We start from the raw sequence: 21,013 nt of genomic DNA, 5'->3' as shown, positions 1-21,013 counted from the left end.
GCCTGTGAATGAGCCGAGGTGAAGGGTGTTGGGCTTGCAAATGGCCGGTACTTTGCAGGTCATTCAGCATCAATGGCTGTTTTTATAGTGCTGAATGAGAACTTAAAAGCCCAAGTCGGCACCAGTGACCAGTAATGATTGCAACAGGAATAGTAATGAGGTCGGTCAGTTCATAGGGCTGTTTGGTTCATTTTGAGGAACACATGACAGTGTTTTATTCTTTAATTGTACAATATAATGTATCATGGTTGTTGTGAAGATCAGGCTATTCAGCTTTAAATGGCTTGTTTATTCTGGTCCACCTATTGTTATTACTTATAAAATATTAAGATTTTTTAATTTGCTTGAAGTGCTCCTTTTAACTAATCCTATGTGCTCATACTAAGTCAATTTGAAGAAATACTTCCTGGCATTTATGCACAATGTATACTTACCTGCCTTCAACCTGTGTACCCAGGTTCTTTATTTCAAAGCAACATCTGGCATTCCCCTCCATTACTCTACTGCTATGTGAACCTTTCAGTTCTTTTCCTTTAACCAGAACAGATTTAATTCTATGAGTGTTTCCTCATAGCTCATTCTCCTCAGTACTGGAAACAACCTAAAAGCTCATTTGTAATCCAATTTCTATGACACAGAGACCAAAGCTAAACCCCTCACTGCAGACACAGCCTCACAAGTGGGTTAAATCAGTAAAAGAGCCCCTCCTTGACATACTGTATATTCAGTTTTATGTAGGTTCATTATACGCCAGAAATTTGTTCAACCTTTTTAGTCACTACAGTAAACATTCCTGGCTGCATAATGTCGCATGTCTACAAGGATCCCTGAGTCTATTTCTGTATCCCAATAACTGTGTCCCCCTTAGAGGCTATGATTTAGAAAAAACACATAAGAGAGATCTATCTCAGAACTCTGTCTCTCAAACTTTATCCACCCAACACAACCCTGGATTCCTCTTTGTCATTCTAAATGTTTTACGCCAGTTCAATTAATCTTCCATTTGGACAGCCTTGAAGGCTTAGGCTGTGAAATGCACTGCATACGATTCAAAGTGACCGTCGTATGTACATTCATCTTCCCAAGGTGCATCTAGATTTTATACACGGCTGATTCAGTTGTTCCTTGGGCATGACATAGGTGGAAATGTCATTCACCTACACCAGTTGTCTCAGTTTTCAATCCAGCTTATGTCTGTAAATTAATTCAAAGTAAAAGCTTAACAACTGATGCAGTGTGTGATCCCTGATCAACTCATCAAAGCTGTCAGAGTTTAAAAAGCATACATAAACAATTGCACTATTATTCTGTACTTGTAATAAGCCATTAGATAATGTTCACTGTTGTAGTGCGTTTGATAATCTGCATGTACCTCAGATGTAAAATAAATATGGATAAATAAAGGACAATTAAATTCTGCGCATAAGGGTTGATGTTGATCACAGAAAGGTGTTATGCAAAACTAGATCTATCAATCTGTGTAGACACTAGAGAGCCACAGTAGCTACAGATTTTCATACCAGCCTATTTGATTATTATACTTATAAAAAATGAGATTTTTTTGGTTGGTGTAACATCTGAACAAGTCTCTTAACCTGCCAGGGCTCAAATAAAAAACAAAATGCAACCAATTGTACTTCAGTCCTTAATTACTAACATGCATTAGACAATGTTTACTTTTGAAAGGTGCTATTCACTTGTCTGTGCTCATGATGGAAAATTAAAATGCATGCAAACAAATAAGCGGTAATTCTGTACTTGTGATGTGCCAGTCTAGAGTATTTACTGGAAGGTTTCTAGAAAAAAATAATTTGTTGCTATTTGTTTGCCTGCCTTAGCTCTGATATACAGTTAGTGTCCACTTTGTTGGACTGTTCCTTGCTGTCTAAAAATGATCTGAGTGGTCAAGGCCAGTGGATAAAAAACTATTCAGACCCCTTCACCTTCTACCCTCTTAATTGTGTTGTAGATTTATTTTTAAATGAGTAAACCTGCCATTTTTGCCCTTCAGTCTACACTCAGTAGCCCCTAATATCACAGTGAAAACATATTTTCAGAAAGGTTTGCAAATGTATTTAAAATCAAAACCAGAAATCTCTCATTCATGTAAGTGTTCAGGCCCTTACTTCAACAATTTGTAGAAGCCCCTCTGGTTTTAATTCCAGCTTTGAGTTTTCTCTGTAAGTCTCTACAAGCTTTGCACACTCAGAATTGGGCAGTTTATCCCATTCTTCCTGGCAGATCATCTCAGGCTCCCTCAGATTATTTGGGAAGTGTTTGTAAGCTACCATCTTCAGGTCTCTCCACAAATGTTTTACGGTGTTTAAGTCTGGGCTTTAGCTGGACCATTCTAGGACACTCAGAGACTTGTCCCAAAGTCATTTTAGCATTGTCTTGGTTGTATGCTTCAGGTCATTGTCATGCAGATATGTGAACTTTCGACCCAGTCTGTGGTTACATGAACTCCAGAACAGGTTTTCTTCAAGGACCTCTGTGTATTTGGCTCCAGACATCCTTCCCTCAACTCTAACCAGTTTCCCTGTCCCAGCTGCTGGGAAGAATCCCCATAGCATGATACTACTTCTACCACCATGCTTCACCAGGCATGTAATCAGCAGAGCCTGATCTTCACCAGACCTAGTGCTTGAAGTTCTGCTCAAAGAGTTCTGTTTTTGTCTTATCCATTCAGAGAATGTTTTTCCTCATGCTTTCAGAATCCTTTAAACTGTCAAATGCATTTTGCTCAAGAGTGGCTTCTGTCTAGCCACTCTATTATAAACACCTGCTTGATGGAGTGCCACTGAGATACTCGTCCTTCCGAAAGGTTCTTCCATCTCAGCAGAAGACTTCTGAAGCTCAGTTAGAATAACCATTGAGTTTTTGGTCACCTCTCTTTCTCCTTTATTAAAAACTTAACACTCCAAAATAACAAAGCAAAAACAGTATTTTAGAAATCTTGGAATTTTGTTACAAATAAAAAAATATTCATAATAACACAAGCATTCCCTTTGCTATAACAGTTGACATTTGACTCATCCCATCCCATACATTGGTACATCTCATTCAATAGACCTTCATTGAGGTGTTTCTCCACCTTGTTTTGGAGTCTACCTGTGGTCAATTCAGTTGATTGGATGTGATTAAGAAAGGCACTGTCTATAGAAGGTCCCACAGTTGTCAATGTATGTCAGAGTAAAATCCAATGCCATAAGGTCAAAGGTATTACTCGCAGAGCTTAGAGACAGATCTGGGAAAGTCTATAAAAAGTTCCAGTAGCACTGAAGATTCCCAAGAGCATAGTTACCTTCATAATTCTTAAATGGAAGCAGTTTGGAACAACCACGACTGTTCCTAGAGATGGCAACCTGGCCAAACTGAGCAATCTTGGGAGAATGGCCAAGAGTCCATTGGTCAATCTAACTGAACTCCGAAAAGCCTGTGTTGAGATGGGTGAAATTTCCAGGAAGACAATCAACACTGTAACATCTCACTAATCTGGGTTTTATGACAGAGTGGCCAGAAGACTCATGAAAGCCCACTCGGAGCTTGCAAAAAGCACTTAAATGACTCTCAGACTGTTAGAACCAAGATACTCTGATCTGAGGAAACTGATTTTGAATGATTCGGCCTCAATTCTAAGAAAGATGTTTGGAGGAAGCTAGTCACTGCTCATCACCTGAACATTTCCATTGTAACAGTGAAGCCTGACTTTGGCAGCATCATCCTGTGGGGTTGTTTTTCTGTAGAAGGCACTGGGGGGACTACTCAGTGTTGAAGGAAAGCTGAACAGAACTATGTACAAAGATATACAGTGCATCCGGAAAGTATTCACAGCGCATCACTTTTTCCACATTTTGTTATGTTACAGCCTTATTCCAAAATTGATTAAATTCATTTTTTTCCTCAGAATTCTACACACAACACCGCATAATGACAACGTGAAAAAAGTTTACTTGAGATTTTTGCAAATTTATTAAAAATAAAAAAATTGAGAAAGCACATGTACATAAGTATTCACAGCCTTTGCCATGAAGCTCAAAATTGAGCTCAGGTGCATCCTGTTTCCCCTGATCATCCTTGAGATGTTTCTGCAGCTTAATTGGAGTCCACCTGTGGTAAATTCAGTTGGCTGGACATGATTTGGAAAGGCACACACCTGTCTATATAAGGTCCCACAGTTGACAGTTCATGTCAGAGCACAAACCAAGCATGAAGTCAAAGGAATTGTCTGTAGACCTGCGAGACAGGATTGTCTCGAGGCACAAATCTGGGGAAGGTTACAGAAAAATTTCAGTTGCTTTGAAGGTCCCAATGAGCACAGTGGCCTCCATCATCCGTAAGTGGAAGAAGTTCGAAACCACCAGGACTCTTCCAAGAGCTGGCCGGCCATCTAAACTGAGCAATCAGGGGAGAAGGGCCTTAGTCAGGGAGGTGACCAAGAACCCAATGGTCACTCTGTCAGAGCTCCAGAGGTCCTCTGTGGAGAGAGGAGAACCTTCCAGAAGGACAACCATCTCTGCAGCAATCCACCAATCAGGCCTGTATGGTAGAGTGGCCAGACGGAAGCCACTTCTTAGTAAAAGGCACATGGCAGCCCGCCTGGAGTTTGCCAAAAGACACCTGAAAGACTCTCAGACCATGAGAAACAAAATTCTCTGGTCTGATGAGACAAAGATTGAACTCTTTGGTGTGAATGCCAGGCGTCACATTTGGGGAAAACCTGGCACCATCCCTACAGTGAAGCATGGTGGTGGCAGCATCATGCTGTGGGAATGTTTTTCAGCGGCAGGGACTGGGAGACTAGTCAGGATAAAGGGAAAGATGACTACAGCAATGTACAGAGACATCCTGGATGAAAACCTGCTCCAGAGCGCTCTTGACCTCAGACTGGGGCGACGGTTCATCTTTCAGTAGGACAACGACCCTAATTACACAGCCAAGATATCAAAGGAGTGGCTTCAGGACAACTCTGTGAATGTCCTTGACTGGCCCAGCAAGAGCCCAGACTTGAATCCGATCGAACATCTCTGGAGAGATCTTAAAATGGCTGTGCACTGACACTTCCCATCCAACCTGATGGAGCTTGAGAGGTGCTGCAAAGAGGAATGGGCGAAACTGGCCAAGGATAGGTGTGCCAAGCTTGTGGCATCATATTCAAAAAGACTTGAGGCTGTAATTGCTGCCAAAGGTCCATCGACAAAGTATTGAGCAAAGGGTGTGAATACTTATGTACATGTGATTTCTCAATTTTTTTATTTTTAATAAATTTGCAAATACCTCAAGTAAACTTTTTTCATGTTGTCATTGTGGGGTGTTGTGTGTAGAATTCTGAGGAAAAAAATGAATTTAATCCATTTTGGAATAAGGCTGTAACATAACAAAATATGGAAAAAGTGATGCGCTGTGAATACTTTCTGGATGCACTGTATGCACAGTGGACCTCAGACTGGTTTAACTTCCAACAGGACAATGACCCTGTATCTTAGGGTCAACTATGTGAATGACCTTGAGTTGCCAAATCTGAACCCAGACTTGAACCCAATCAGACATCTCTGTAAAGACCTGAATATAGCTGTCCACAAATGGACTCCATCCAGCCTGATAGAACTTGAGAAGATCTGAAGAATGGCAGAAAATACCCAAATCCAGGTTTGTAAACCTTGTTGCATCAAACCCAAGAAAACTCGAGTGTAATCGCTGCCCCAAGTAAGTACTAGGTAAAGAGTCAGAAGACTCAGTCAATGTGATATTTCAGTTTTTTGGTTTTTTTTTTTTAATAAATTTGCAAATGTTTCTAAAATCTTGTTTTCACTTTGTCTTTCTGAGGTATCGAGTTTTACTTGATGAGGGAAAAAATGAGTTTAAATTATTTTAGCATCAGGAGAACATAGCAAAATTTGTTAGAAGTAAAGGGATCTAAAAACTTTCTGAATACACAGTATGGTTTGTAAAGGTCTACCACAGTCTTTAATAGGAACATTTTTCATCTCATCTACTACTAATCTGCTCTGTCTCTGTTGTGTTTTTTTTACGTGGGGGCCCAAAGTCATAGAGGGGCGGTGCATCCCCTTTGTGGTTTGTCTATAGAGTTGAACACTGTTGCATTTACTATACAGAAAAAGGAAGAGCACTGTCAAGATGTATGCCTCCTGCATCCTGGCCTTCCAGCTGTATCTCATGGGTCACTCCGCTGCAGAATGCAACTCACGTAAGAATTGGGGGGAAAGAGGGTGAGGGTTCAAACAATTGGGGTGTGCTATTTAAATAAAAGGTTGGGGAGATCAGGAATGAACAATTAAGAAACCAAACTGGTAGAGTAAGCAATTGAAAGCTGGGTGGGATGGGTGATGCAAACATGCTAATGTGTCAGGAACAGAAATAACCTGAAGTGGCAGTAGAGAGAACTTATCCCAAAAAAAAGAGGATGGGATCAAACATAAGGAAAGTAGATTGAATTTTAAGCCATAGAGTAGAAATTGGAAGAGGAGCAGCTAGAAAGGTAATAAATATATTTGGAATAAATGCACAGCTGAAATGAGCAGTGAGAGCTAAACTAAAGGAAATGGAGACAGGTTGGGACTCAGATTGAACAGCACCCAATTTTGTTAGGACTTGCATGCAGAATGAGAAAAGAAGCTTTTCACTTAACATATTTCAGACTACCTGCATTTTGAATTCATTGATATGAGTTGATTTGTTGATTATATTGTTATGTTTAAAAAGTTAGTTTCTCAAAAATGTGCCTAATGCTGCCTGATCTAGTTTGGCAGTTACTTGAAATGGGACCATGACAACCCCAGTATCTTCTAAACTAACACTAGAAGGTGACAGCTTTCCAAGCCCAAATGTGCCATATATGATGCCACTATGTGTATAGCTTAGTTTGACATGCCAGCAAGGGGAGTGGGGGATTGGGGTAGTGCAGGGGTCAAGTTAGAAGATGTGTTTGTACAACTGAATGTCTGAAGTGGATTTAAATAATGAGATCTTCTGTGTGCTGTATATTGTGATGTCAGTATTCATCTGGGTTAGCAGACCATATAAGAAATAAATAAAAATATGCACTAAGCAAATAATTGTTCTAATGAAAGATATTCACGGATCAAGTGTTCAGCTAGTGTGGAAGATGGTCTGTAAACTCAAAGTCAGGCTAAGCTGGTTAAGACGTTGTGGCGGCCACACGAAACGTAGACCAGTTGCAGTTGGATATTCAGTATAACCTAGAAGTCCAGGTAGGAATTAAGGACAACAGACACGGAAAAGACAGCCAGTATAAGGACATGGGGGTAGATTTTAAATATATTCTAAACTATAGAAGTGAATTAGGAAGTACGTTGTAAGAGAATACAAAAGAAACATAAGTGTTGGGGCACCACATTATGAAACCTATTTAATGGTCTTAGACAGAAGAGGTGGGACTTCCAGAAGATATGTGGACAGTGACAACAGCAGTCCTCCAGCCTGTGATAGATGTATCTGAGTACATTAAAGGGAAAGATGTGAGAGACCATGCCAACACATGTTTCAGAGTGGAATTACAGATAGAGGAGAAGCCCTGAAGATGCTGCTTGTGCATGTCTGGCAAGGTAATCCCAAAGTGCATCTTGGAAAATCCAGTGGACTAATGCTAGAAGCAGGTCTAGAATATTAGAAGAATTGCTTTGAGAGATATGTGGACCCATTCTCTAGTGGTGGCTGAGAAAACATGAGAGCCTTCATTAGGATTTAGAAGGTAAGATAATGTTAACATCAGTGATCATTATATGGTAAAGAACAGGGGACGCTGCTCTACGATCAATATGTATTGCTAAAAGCAGGTAAGGAAAATATAACATTAAATATTCTATAACTATTATATAGAGAAGAAATGACACCACCTCTACTTTGTGGTTAGACTTGTTTAATCAGTGAGGTGAGATGCCTGCACCCACTAGGATCGATCAGAAGATAGCATTCAGTGGTCAGTGTGTAGAGATGCACACCCTTACTATGACTTGTCAGAAGACATCAATATTCATCAATATTATGTGCATAGTATGAGAGGTCAGTGATGAAACCAGGACTTGGCAGGAAAGACAGTTGCTGTGGTAAGTGAGGTGAAATTAGTGTAAAAACCAGGATGGGGCCTGGGAGACATAGTGGTCGGTCCTGTGGTGTCAATGAAGAGTGATGGATAAAGCACTTGGACATTGCAGAGAAGACCAGACAGGATATTATTTGATGCAAGTTTACTGAGCAGTGATAAACTACCTCAACAGGGCCCTGCCTTAGAGGCCTAGAAAGGCCCGTATTATTTATGGCTATAGAAATGAGCTCCCCTGCTAGGCCTCTGCAGAGAAATATAGTGGTCAGTGGTCCCCACCAGACCTCGACAGGGAGCACACACAATACTCACTTGTCATTGGCTGGTGTTTGGAGATGAGTGCACTAATCCGTAATCTGTAGAGCAGACAAAGTAGTGAGTATGGTATGGTCAGAGTGTAAAGATGTGCGCTCTCTAGGACAGAACCAACCAGATAAAGAGATCAGTATTGTGTGTTTAGTGGACGTCTGCACTTTAGGCGCTGCAGAGATAACTGCAGCAACATACAGTTGAATATTTTGAAGTCAGTATTGCATGGACTGATGAGTACCGCTAGGATGCTGCTGGATAGACACACAAGCCACTTCTCTATCACTGTAGAGAAATGTGTAGCTCTGCACGGACTGTTCTGCATGGTCATTGAGAAAAGCTGAAAACCCCAAGCAGAGTTCAAATATATCAGTGAGTGCTGTTGAATTTGTGCAAAGGTTGGCTTTGGCCTGGTGGTTTATTTGGTCATCTGAAAAGTTAAAATCTCATGTCACAGCATCCAACCTGTGGACACACAATAAATACTCAAGACTTTGGCCTGGACAGGTAGGTGCAGATGAAGGTGAGGAAGAAACTAAGGCCAAGTTTGGAGTAGCATGTTCTCTGGACTAGAAGGTCAGTCTCTTTCAGATTTAGGGCAATTTTCTCATTGTGTTTTTTTTCATCTTCAGGCCAGTCAGATGAACTAAATGTGGAAGTGGGACTGTCCAGTGTGCTGGGACAGTCAGGTGGTTCTGAGATATTAGCTGTCAACATCTCAACAAACGTACAACTGAAGTCTATCATGTGGAAAGTGCAGGAAGGAGACAACTGGTTACGCATCATGCAGTGGTCCATGACACATGAACATGTTTGGAACTCCAAATACCAAGGCCGTGCTTTCCTGAACAAATGGTCCCTGGAGCTACACAACCTGTCACGGACTGACACTGGTTTCTACAAGGTGGTGGTGCTTGACCAGTGTGATACTATGAAGGAGGGAGTTGTCCACCTGTTGGTTCAAGGTACCATGTTTTATCTCCAGTAGAGTTGAAAAGAGCAACGTCTGGCAGGTGGCTAAGAGCTGGTTGTGTGATTTTATCCTTCACAGACCCTATTTCTCAGCCAATTGTCCATCAGTTGGTCTCCTCATCCGACCCTCCCCTCAACGTGACCCTAAGCTGTGCCATTGAAGAGGGGTATCCCACCAACTTCTCCTGGTATAGAAACGGAACCTTGCTGCACAGTACCCCCAGCCTGTCCCTTGTGCACCTACAGGCCTCTCACTGCGGTGTTTATACATGTGTGGTCAGCAACATGATCAGCAAGAAGGAAGTGACCTTCAGCTTGGAAGGTAGGAGGCTTTGGGGCCGCCCAATACAACAGTTCTTTTGTGTGATAACTTCAGCATGGTAGAGCTAATGAGACACAAGCCTCTATCATGTTCAATTGTTTTCCTTTTCATTTGAAAGTTTTATTCTTAACCCAGGTATTCCTCCATGTGAAAGCAACCAATATTTCACCCTACAGCTAGTCATTCTCTCAGTTGTCCTGGCTTCCATCATTCTTCTCCTGTGCATATGTTTCTGCAAGTGCTGTGAGCAGCAACATGGTATGTACCTGAATGTTCATGTGTATGTACTATAAGTATGTGGGTGATGCCAGCTGGGTGTCTGTTGGACAATATATTAGGTTATGATTTGCAAATAAATGTCTTGTGCTTTGTTTATTGTGGAAATGCAGTTGATTGTGTTTGTAATTGTCATATTACCGTGCATGGATGTCTGCATTGAAAGTGTGTTTTAATTTACACTCACCAGCCACTTTATTAGGTACATCTTGTTAGTACCAGGTTGGAGCCCTTTGTGCCTTCAGAACTGCCATAATTCTTCGTGGCATAGATTCAGCAAGGTGTTGGGAACATTCTTTAGGGATTTTGGTCTATATTGACACAATAGCATCACACAGTTGCTGATGCAAATCTCCCATTCTGCCACACCCCAGAGGTGCTTTACTGGATTGAGATCTGGTTATTGTGGAGGCTATTTGAGCACAATGAACTCATTGTCATGTTCAAGAAACCAGTTTGAGATGATTTCAGCTTTGTGACTTGGCACATTATCCTACTGGAAGTAGCCATTAGAAGTTGGGTACACTATGGTCCTTAAGGTATGGACATAGTCAGCAAGAATGCTGAGGTAGGCTGTGACATTTAAACAATGCTCAATTGGTACAAAGGAGCCAAAAGTATGCCAAGAAAATATCGCCCACACCATTACACCACCAACAGCCTGAACCATTGATACAAGGCACGATGCCGCAGCAGAAATCGAGACTAATCAGACCAGGCAATGTTTTTCCAATGTTCTGTTGTTCAATTTTGGTGTGCCACTGCAAATTGTAAACTCAGTTGCCTGTTTTTATCTGACAGGAGTGGCACACAGTGTGGTCTCCTGTCAGCTGTAGCCCTACTTCAAGATGTGTTGTGCATACCTTGATTGTAGCAAGTGGTAATATAAGTTACTGTTGCCTTTCCCTCAGCTTGAAAAAATTCTCCACTGACCTCTGGCATCAACAATGCATTTTCACCCAGACAACTCACTGGATATTTTCCCTTTTAGGACCATTCCCTGTAAACCCTAGAGATGATTGTGCTTTAAAATCCCAGTAGATCAGCAGTTTCTGAAATGTTCAGACCAACCTGTCTATCACCAACAACCATGCCACATTCAAAGTCACTTAAATCACCTTTTTTCTCCATTTTGATGCTTGGTTTGAACTTCAGGAGGTTGTCTTGACAATGTCTACATGCCTAAATGCATTGTTACTGCCATGTAATTGGCTGATAATGAAGTGGCTGGTGAATGTGTATGCACAGTTGTGGCATCTCATGTGTATGCCAATGACTTTTCAATATGTATTGCAGTGTCTACTGTGTGTCTGTTGTTTTTTGTTTTTTATTTTTAAATATTGTTCAGTACCCACAGGACACATACTATAGTGCACTGCATTTTGCATGAGCCTGTTGTACATTTCCTATTGGGTAAATGTAGTAATGTGTGTATTAATAAAGTATATGAATGTGCTTGCAATGCATTGCATCTTTTACATATATGCTTACTATACAATATGTTGTTTAATGTCTATCTATACATTATTGATCCTGATTAATCTTATTCTAAGGCAGGCTCCTGTCATGACAGCACTGAGTGAATGGCTGGGCTAAGAGCAAATCATTCACAGAAAAGATTTGCCTCTGTGCAATCCTGATCCCAATATTATTATTATTACTACTTATTATTTGGATGTTGTATTTATCCAAGGCACAGTAACACTACAAGTGGTAGCGCTGCTGCTGCGCAGTAAGGAGACCTGGGTTTGCTTCCCGGGTCCTCCCTGCATGGAGTTTGCATATTGAGTGGGCTTCCTCTGGGTGCTCCAGTTTCCTCCCACAGTCCAAAGACATGCAGGTTAGGTGCATTGGCGATCCTAAATTAGATAGATAGATACTTTATTAATCCCAAGGGGAAATGCACCTACTCTAGCAGCAGCATACTGATAAAAAACAATATTAAATTAAAGAGTGATAAAAATGCAGGTAATATATAGCTGAACAGGACCGGAGAAAGTACAGTCCTCTGCGGCACTCCAGTGTTGCTGACCACAATGTCAGACCTGCAGTTCCCGAGACGCACATACTGAGTTGTCCTTAGTGTGTGCTTGGTGTGTGGGTATGTGCCCTGCGGTGGGCTGGCACCCTGCCTGGGGCTTGTCTGCCTTGCCTGTGCTGGCTGGGATGGGGTCTGCTGGAGCCGATGTTAGGATATAGTGGGTTGCACAATGACTATCAGCAAGTCATCTCACCTGCCTGTGCTCCTATTGTATCTCAGATGTTGTAAGTCACTCAGTCATTGTCCAACCCGCTATATCCTAACATAGGGTCACAAGGGTTTGCTGGAGCCAATCCCAGCCAGCACAGGGCGCAAGGCAGGAACAAACCCCGGGCAGGCCGCCAGCCCACCGCAGGGCACACACACTCACACACCCACATACCAAGCACATACTAGGGACAATTTAGGATCGCCAATGCACCTAACCTGCAATGTCTTTGGATTGTGGGAGGAAACCCACGCAGACACGGGGAGAACATGCAAACTCCACGCTGGGAGGACCCGGGAAGCGAACCCGGGTCACCTAACTGCGAGGCAACAATTTCGTTACATTTCTTTTGGTTTTCCAATTGGAGCACAGGCAGGTGAAGTGACTTGCTCATGGTCACACAGTGTCAGTAGCAGGATTTGAACCCACAACCCCAGGGTTTGAAGATCAATGCCTTAACAACTAAATAATTTCATATGTGCTATCTTCTTTGTTGGGCTTGTTATGCATGTTTATTGTTGTGACCAAGTGCAGGAATATGTGTGTGTTGTGTCTGTTAGCTGACTATTCGCCCTCAGACAAATATCTTTGGTTTTTCCACCTCAGACAGGACTCAAGTGAGCGAAGTGGATGTCATCTATGAGGCCATGCATCCCAGGGTGTCCTGAGAGATCAGTAGTTCTACAGCACATCCTGTCATTCAGGCATCTTTCAAATACGCCAGTTCCAGAGATTGACAACAAAAGTGTCAGTGTTGTGCTTAGAGACTTCATATTTTTACATCTCTCAATCAGGCCACCTTTTTTATTCCATAGGTTTGTTTTCTTTTCCGAACATTGTTATTTTTATTATTGCTATTGTTACTATTACTGATTTTTTATTATTTAATTTTATAAATATATAAGTCATTCAGGCCACCTTTTCTATTCCATAGGTTTGTTTTCTTTTCAGAACATCACTTTTTTTATTATTGCTATTATTTCTATTGCTGATGTATGTACATGTATGTATATATTAGTACTATTATTATTATTACTTTTGTTGCATGTGAAACTTGCTCTTTCTTTTTTTCCCCATCCATCCATCAATTACCACACCTGCTTTATCAGGATCAGGGCATGGAGTCTATCCTGGCAGTATATGGCACAACACTAGAAGTAACCCTGCACAGGATGCCAGATTATCACAGGGCAAACTCTTGCACACATACATACGCTCACTCATACTGGGCCAGCTCAGATAGCTCACTGAGTGTCACATTTTTAAACCAATCCAACACCCCAGGAAGGTAGCACTCAAAGTAGTGGTAGTGATTTTGAACTGCAAAGAGCAATGGCGCTAATGTTTAACTGGTCCAACAGAGAGAAAGCTTCTGATTCCGACGAATAGTCTAAAGCTGAAAAGTCTCTTTAAAAAGATTCCAGTTAAACACATACATCTTTGTCATGTGTGTTGTGAGGGGTTCAGCCCGGACAGAACCACACGGACACCAACTCTTCATAATAACACACGCTTTTATTTCTTCTATAAGTAAAGTCCCACACAGCACAGTGCTTCCTGCACAAAACACCCTTACTCAGGCCTTCACTTGTCCGTGAGCCACTTCTCCTCTCTTCATGGGAGCTTCTTCCTGCTCACACTCTCGACTCCAACTCCCTGATTGTAGGGAGGTGGCCCCTTTTATCCCCACCCGGATGTGCTCCATTTGCTTGCTGATATTCTTCCGGCAGCACTTCCTGGTGTGGCGGAAGTGCTGCCCTTGCATCCGGAAGTACTCCGGCATTCCTGGAAGGTCCTTCTTCCACCTGCCCAGGTGTGGTGGAAGTGCATGTTTCCTGAGCTCGTCGATGCTCGGGGCACCCCCTGGCGGTGGCCATGGGCCCCAATTCCGTCCCCGTGGTCCCATCTTTATCCAGGGCGATTGCCCCCTCGTGGCCCGGGGAATGAATAAACCGCCTTCCGGTCCTTCCAGGCGTCCCAATTGGGTCTGCCCCCCACCTCCTGTGACAGTGTGGATAGCACACAGTATGTGTTAAAAATGAACATAACCTGTTGCAAGAGAAATCAGATTATTCATTGGCATTTGAGAACATCAATGGATTAGAGGTAAAAGTGACCAGTATGTTGTTGCAGGTGCCATGTGTGCACTCTGTTGTTCAGTTGCAACAATAGTGCTAGAGTCAATGAAAAATTGAACAATTTGGAAGCTTTTTCTTAAAATATTTTATACTATATGCTTTCCAAGTAAAAGGCATGTCACACCCTGTCAAAAGGAGATGAAAAGGACTTTGATTAAGAAAGCTGATAAGGAAGTGCCAGAGCAAGTGCAGATGATATTATCAAAACACCCAAATCAATAAATGTGCACTGACACCACTCCAGCAGAACCACAGACAAGACTGCACAGCATATCTAAACAAATACCTAAAGGTAATTAAGATTGCTGTTTAATTGGAAATGCAAACATGCCACGCCAGAATATTACAACAGCATTTTAACACAAGGTATATCTATAGACCACAATCCCTACCTCAATTCCATTTGCTGTTGCTTTGCTATATAGTGATACTAGCCATGTGCGCCCAACTACGTTGCGCGTGTTAAAGTTGTCTCTGAAGGGCTCCCTGTTTAAACGCGCCTGCCAGTCATGAACTGGGCCCTTTGTCGCACAGCATTATGATTTTTTATAAGGGAAACAAAATTAGAAAACAAAACCCTTGGACACTGATTCGATAGGAACGGCCTACTCGGAATCACTGTCCGAATAGTAATTATGTGGTGGTGGAGGAGCATTTCTGCTTCTCTCTGTTCACAGTCCGTCTCGTTTTCATGACGCTGTCGTTTCCTGTCACGATCTCTTCTCAACCTTTCTCCAATCTCGCAGGTTGCTTTGTGGCAATCCAAAGAGTAAGGAAGAAGCAATGCTTCTTTCTTGAACTCCAAACGCAGACTGATGGAAAATCACAGAAGTGTGCCCGACTTATATACTCTGACTGCCGACTCCAAGAAGTGGGTGAACATTTGATTTGGATGAAGTGCTGCCAACGACGGTCGATAGAAACACAAAAAAACACAGTCTCGACAACGAAGCAGGTGTCGACGCCAGATCTAAACACAAAGCACGGTGTCGACGCCAGATCTAAACACAAAGAGTGCTATCGACAGTGTTTGTAAACAAAAGTAACAACCAAGGTGTTGTGTATTGAGCCAGTACAAACAGCACGTAGTCTCCTTTAGTTCAATCCTCTTTAATCACCACACTCCAACCTCATCCAACGATCCTCCCCCTCACTTCCTCTCCTCCTCCATCACTACTGCCCTCTACTGAACACAGCAGGAACACCACACAAGGCAGTGAATTCGCGGACAAAGATCAAGATCCAAATGAAGATTATATATAAAGCTTAGGGGGTTTGCCCCCTGCTCGCTTTGCTCGCCAACCCCACCAGCCTGTGCTACACGCCAGGCATTTCGCGTCTCTGCCGCTCACGTTGTGAATTGGGGGGCTGAATGCACCGCATGGAGACGTGGTCGCTCCTCCGAAACCCCCTCTTAAACAGTGATACAATGGGAAACAAATAGTTTTTTTTTTTTTACCTCCTCTTTGCTCAATCAGCTGCTGCCGTGCCGCGTGATCTGCATCTTGCGTGGCGCTTCAAACATTTGAAAACCTGTACAGCAGCTGTCCTACTCTTTGTCTTTTATTTCCATCCCTGGGTGTAGTTAAATCTCTTGGCACAAAGTCTCATCTCGCAGGATGTGAGTTCTTGATATTTTTTAGTTTATAATTTAATATTGGAATATGAATCTGAAAATCTAACAACATCACATTAAAGTTTGATAGATTCTGAAAAGAATGATACCAAACATATATACGTAGGTTTTAAAATAAGCCTGATTTAAAGCATGACACAAAAACCTCACATAAAATCATTGCACAAAATCGTTGCACTGTTAGGCTTAGGATTTTATATATAGAGAGTAGATAATAGTGACAGAAAAATATTTTAGCATAGAGAAGCATTTTTCAGACATGTGAGGCCGAGTAGCAGCAGTGGTCCACCTGTCTGTCTCTTCTGTTTCTTTGCTCATTACAATATATAAATTATTAATTAAGCTTCCATTGTCTTGTGCTACTGAGGTCCTGAATTGATAACATAAATTTTAGCTTTTTATTTTCTCTTATTGTCAAGTATTTTGTTCAGTTACTTTTGACCTTTCTGTGCAACACTGGCAGTTTAAAGTGCACGGGCTGGAGGAAATTGAGGGGCAGGTTTTTAGAAAGAAACCGTGGGTGCAGCCTTTTCAGTGGCAGATTTAACAGCTCTTCATCACATACTTTTTAACAAGTTGTCCCCAGATATGTACAGTATTATAATTCAAGAATCATGTCTAACATTAGAGGGCTAATGTTACCACAGGTTTTCATTCTAACCACTTTCTAATTAGTTTTAATTACTTTTTTGTTTCAGTTTTAATTGGCTTGCTACTTAAGACTCAGACCCCTTAATTTCTTCTTTTTTCATTAAATTTGCCACCAGGCACTAATGAGATTCAAAACAAGCCAACATATGACCAGCTAAACAGTATCCATCGTACGATATCTGAGAATAAAAAAGGTGAATGTGTCAGTAATATGCATCTGCTCAGGTCCACAAAACATTTTGATGGAGCGCATATGAAAAACAAAGTCAACAGTTTTGAAAATGTATGCTGTGGCAGAGTGAGAGCACAAACAAACCATGGAATTAAATAATGGGTTTAATTAACAAAAAGAATTGGCTTCTAATTAAGAAACTGGTTGGAGTGACGTTCATTGGAGTTTGAGGCCCTGACTTGGCTGGTCATCTGTTGGTTCAGTTTACATCTCAGTTCTGTTTTGGTGCCATTTAAAGGAAAAAAACAAAGACTCTGTATTGTTTTTAAAAAAGCAAATCAATTAAAATGAAAGGAAAAGAAGTTGACAGCAAAAACTGGTTATTAATTAAGAAAAGTGGTGGGAAAGAAAACTATGAAGTAAGATCGCTGTGACTCCATAGAAAACCTGCAGCCACTGCAGCTGTCCAGGATCAGAGCTGGAGACCACTGATATATATGGATAACAAAACTGAGTGCCATTATGAATAATGCTGCACATCCTCTCTCCAACATACTAGCATAGAGGACTTTTAGCCAACAAATTATTCAGAGGACGTGTATAAAGAAATGATATTGAAACTTCTTCATAGCTACAGCAGTATGCCTTTATAATTCTTTACTGAGACTGTGGCCGCTCATTTTATTTTTATCCAAGTCAGAAATTTTCTTTCTTTTTAGTAACTCTTGTGTGTATTTTAGAGAAGCTGTTGTTGTGGTTTTTATTATAATATTTATTGAGCTTTTGTAAAATAATACATTCTCCCCAGAACAAATAAAATACTATCAAACTATCCAGCCATCCATTATCCAACCCGCTATTTCCTAACTACAGGGTCACGGGGGTCTGCTGGAGCCAATCCCAGCCAACACAGGGCGCAAGACAGGAAACAAACCCCGGGCAGGGCGTCAGCCCACCGCAGGGCTCTCACACACACACACACCAAGCACACACTAAGGACAATTTAGGATCTCCAATGCACCTAACCTGCATGTCTTTGTACTGTGGGAGGAAACCCACGCAGACACGGGGAGAACATGCAAACTCCATGCAGAGAAGACCCGGGAAGCAAACTCGGGTCACCTAACTGCGAGTCAGCAGCGCCACCCATGGCGCCACTATCAAACTATGCATCTATAAAATATATACTATATATAATATATATATATATATATATATATATTTTTTTTTTTTTTGGACCCTGGTATTTCCATCTTAGTTCTGCTAAGAGTACAACCTGTCCTGTCATTATTGTTTATAAGGTAGGAACTAACCCTGGTTGGGATGCCAGTATATTGCAGGGCATTCTTACTGATACCGTGTTAAGTGTTAGCAGCCAAACTCGCACAAATCTTGGAGATGTAGGAAACTGATGGTGCATCTAAATAAAAACTTTGTGGAAAAGACAGGAAGATGAGGTCCCCATGGACACAGTGACTGGGCTGTTTTTCCAGCCTTGGTCTTTAGGGTGTGGATGCAGAAATGCTGACTAAACTATACAGTCTTGAGTTGTATCAAGATGCTTTAGATGTCAAACATTTTTGTTCTTGTAAATCCATCCATCCATTTTTTTAAACCCACTTTATCTAGAGTAAGGCTGTGGGAGCCTATCCTAGCAAGCACAGTGCACAAGGCAGGAACAATCCCTTTCCAGGGTGCCAGTCCATCACAGGAAGGACACACACTGGCCAAATTAAGATTGAGAATCCACCTAACCTGCATGTCTTTGGACTGTGGAAGAAAACTGGAGCACCCAGGGGAAACCCACACAGACATATGATGAACATGCAAACTCCACGACCAGGAGAATCCTGGACATGAAACATGGTCACCAGCAGTACTTACCACTGTGCCACCCACTCTTGTAAATGAAATGTAAATAATAAAGTGATACAAACATGAAACTGTTCCATAAATAAATTGTACTTATTATCTGTTTGGGTAGTAGGCCAATTCTAACCCAGCTCTGCTTTTTCACTCTTGTTTCTCTAAGAAATCAGTATATGCTCATCTGGCCATAGGAGAACAGGCTAATTCAGTTTAGGCAGGCACCTGAGGGGATGCGTACTTGGGACTTGTTCCAGTGTCATGTTACTTGTTGCATGTACCAGTCTTCTTTGCTGACACTCTAGTTTAACTGGTGGCTCTTCACTTACTTATGGAATGTCTGGTATTTAGATTAGTGAGGCATCTTAGCTTCAAACAGTCCCCACCAACCCAAGACTTAATAAATTCCTTTGAAGTAAAACAAAAACATTTAAAACAAAATCATCTTTATGCTCTAATTTCCATTTATTTACTGTAGAATCAATAAATTCCAAAAACTCTGAAATGAAACTGGATAGAAATGGAAATGCATTTTCACATGGGGAAACATACTGTATCTCACTGGTCAAGGATGGCACAATATTTTTTTTATTATTTCCTCTCCTTCACAAAATATATATGCCAGGATAAAGCCTGGTCTCTTGGCATGACCAGTCTGTTAAAGTGCATTTTGCACCTGGCACCACCCTTTTTGAATCTGTTGTTAAGCAATATTAATGATGATGAAGCTACCTGAAGAAGGGAACAAAGGTGGAGTGCAGCCCACATACTGACAATCTCATATACTTTTGTGTGTGTGAGGGCATATCAAATAACTAAGCCAGAAAGTTTGTCTTTCAACACAATGTGGCACCAAATGAGAAGAAGAGTAAAAATCCCAAAGATACAGTTTTGGTGATTAATAAAAAAAAATTTAAATGTGTGAACATGATTCGGAAATTTAAGCAAAACCCTAAAACAGTAAATTCTAATTTAATTCTGAAAGAAAAAATTATATAAAAGTCATGAGAAATGTGGCAACACTGTCACGTCATCCACACATAATGGAGGCCACAATTTTAACCGGAACCAGAAAGGGCGAGGATGTTTATATTGCAATATATCTAGGATTTCCAATGAACTCTCTTTCAAATTCAAGCAAATTCAGTTTCAAGAATATTTTGTATTTGCGATTGTCATAAAGTGCGAGAACAATCAGTTAAAGTTACAAGAGTTTACCTTAAAGAACTGTGCTTTTCACACGGCCAGCTAGCTATAACGTCGCCTGTTCCAGAGTAGGATCAGAAAGGAATGTATGCATTCCTGCTCCTAACAGCAAAATGAAAAACGCGGAGTATCATAAGACACTTTAAATGATTCGTCTCAGCTATAATCTATTATTCGTTAATAATGGCAGTTTGACTTCTGAACAATATTCAAATAATAAATTAATTGCTAAATAATAAATGGAAATTGTTTCACTTTTTTCCAACCCAAGTGACAGCCAGGCATCCCCACCAATGTGTGTATGTGTGAATATATATATAATATATATATGTGTGTGTGTATACAGTGCATCCGGAAAGTATTCACAGCGCATCACTTTTTCCACATTTTGTTATGTTACAGCCTTTGCCAAAATAAATTAAATTAATTTTTTTCCTCAGAATTCTACATACAACACCCCATAATGACAACGTGAAAAAAATTTACTTGAGATTTTTGCAAATTTATTAAAAATAAAAAAATTGAGAAAGCACATGTACATAAGTATTCACAGCCTTTGCCATGAAGCTCACAATTGAGCTCAGGTGCCTCCTGTTTCCCCTGATCATCCTTGAGATGTTTCTGCAGCTTCATTGGAGTCCACCAGTGGTAAATTCAGTTGACTGGACATGATTTGGAAAGGCACACACCTGTCTATATAAGGTCCCACAGTTGACAGTTCATGTCAGAGCACAAACCAAGCATGAAGTAAAAGAAATTGTCTGTAGACCTCCGAGACAGGATTGTCTCGAGGCACAAATCTGGGGAAGGTTACAGAAAATTTTCTGCTGCTTTGAAGGTCCCAATGAGCACAGTGGCCTCCATCATCCGTAAGTGGAAGAAGTTCAAAACCACCAGGACTCTTCCTAGAGCTGGCCAGCCATCTAAACTGAGCGATCAGGGGACAAGGGCCTTAGTCAGGGAGGTGACCAAGAACCCAATGGTCACTCTGTCAGCGCTTCAGAGGTCCTCTGTGGAGAGAGGAGAACCTTCCAGAAGGACAACCATCTCTGCAGCAATCCACCAATCAGGCCTGTATGGTGGAGTGGCCAGACGGAAGCCACTCCTTAGTAAAAGGCACATGGCAGCCCGCC

General features: G+C 41.4%; 2 protein-coding genes across 2 annotated transcripts in view; both read left to right on the top strand.

Annotated features, from left to right (window-relative positions):
• The window catches only part of LOC114656856 (40S ribosomal protein S25), a 1,002,297-nt gene that overhangs the window by 80,726 nt on the left and 900,558 nt on the right, over positions 1-21,013 (top strand). The window lies entirely within an intron of this gene.
• On the top strand, positions 6,062-13,013 carry LOC114656852 (CD48 antigen-like). The gene is made up of 5 exons (XM_028808439.2): positions 6,062-6,208; positions 9,025-9,357; positions 9,444-9,686; positions 9,822-9,944; positions 12,818-13,013. Exons 1-5 carry the CDS (start codon positions 6,139-6,141, stop codon positions 12,877-12,879), a joined length of 831 nt encoding a protein of 276 aa, XP_028664272.1. The 5' UTR covers positions 6,062-6,138; the 3' UTR covers positions 12,880-13,013.

Source organism: Erpetoichthys calabaricus, chromosome 9, assembly GCF_900747795.2.
Source record: "Erpetoichthys calabaricus chromosome 9, fErpCal1.3, whole genome shotgun sequence".
Taxonomy (NCBI): Eukaryota; Metazoa; Chordata; class Cladistia; order Polypteriformes; family Polypteridae; genus Erpetoichthys; species Erpetoichthys calabaricus.
The sequence above is the reverse complement of the archived record's forward strand: the minus strand, read 5'-3'. Positions and strand labels throughout refer to the sequence as shown.

Coding starts and splice junctions, on each gene's coding strand:
- LOC114656852 (XM_028808439.2), top strand. CDS start 6,139: ATGTATGCCTCCTGCATCCTGGCCTTCCAGCTGTATCTCATGGGTCAC. Junction 6,209..9,024: donor CGCTGCAGAATGCAACTCAC/GTAAGAATTGGG, acceptor TTTCATCTTCAG/GCCAGTCAGATGAACTAAAT. Junction 9,358..9,443: donor TGTCCACCTGTTGGTTCAAG/GTACCATGTTTT, acceptor TATCCTTCACAG/ACCCTATTTCTCAGCCAATT.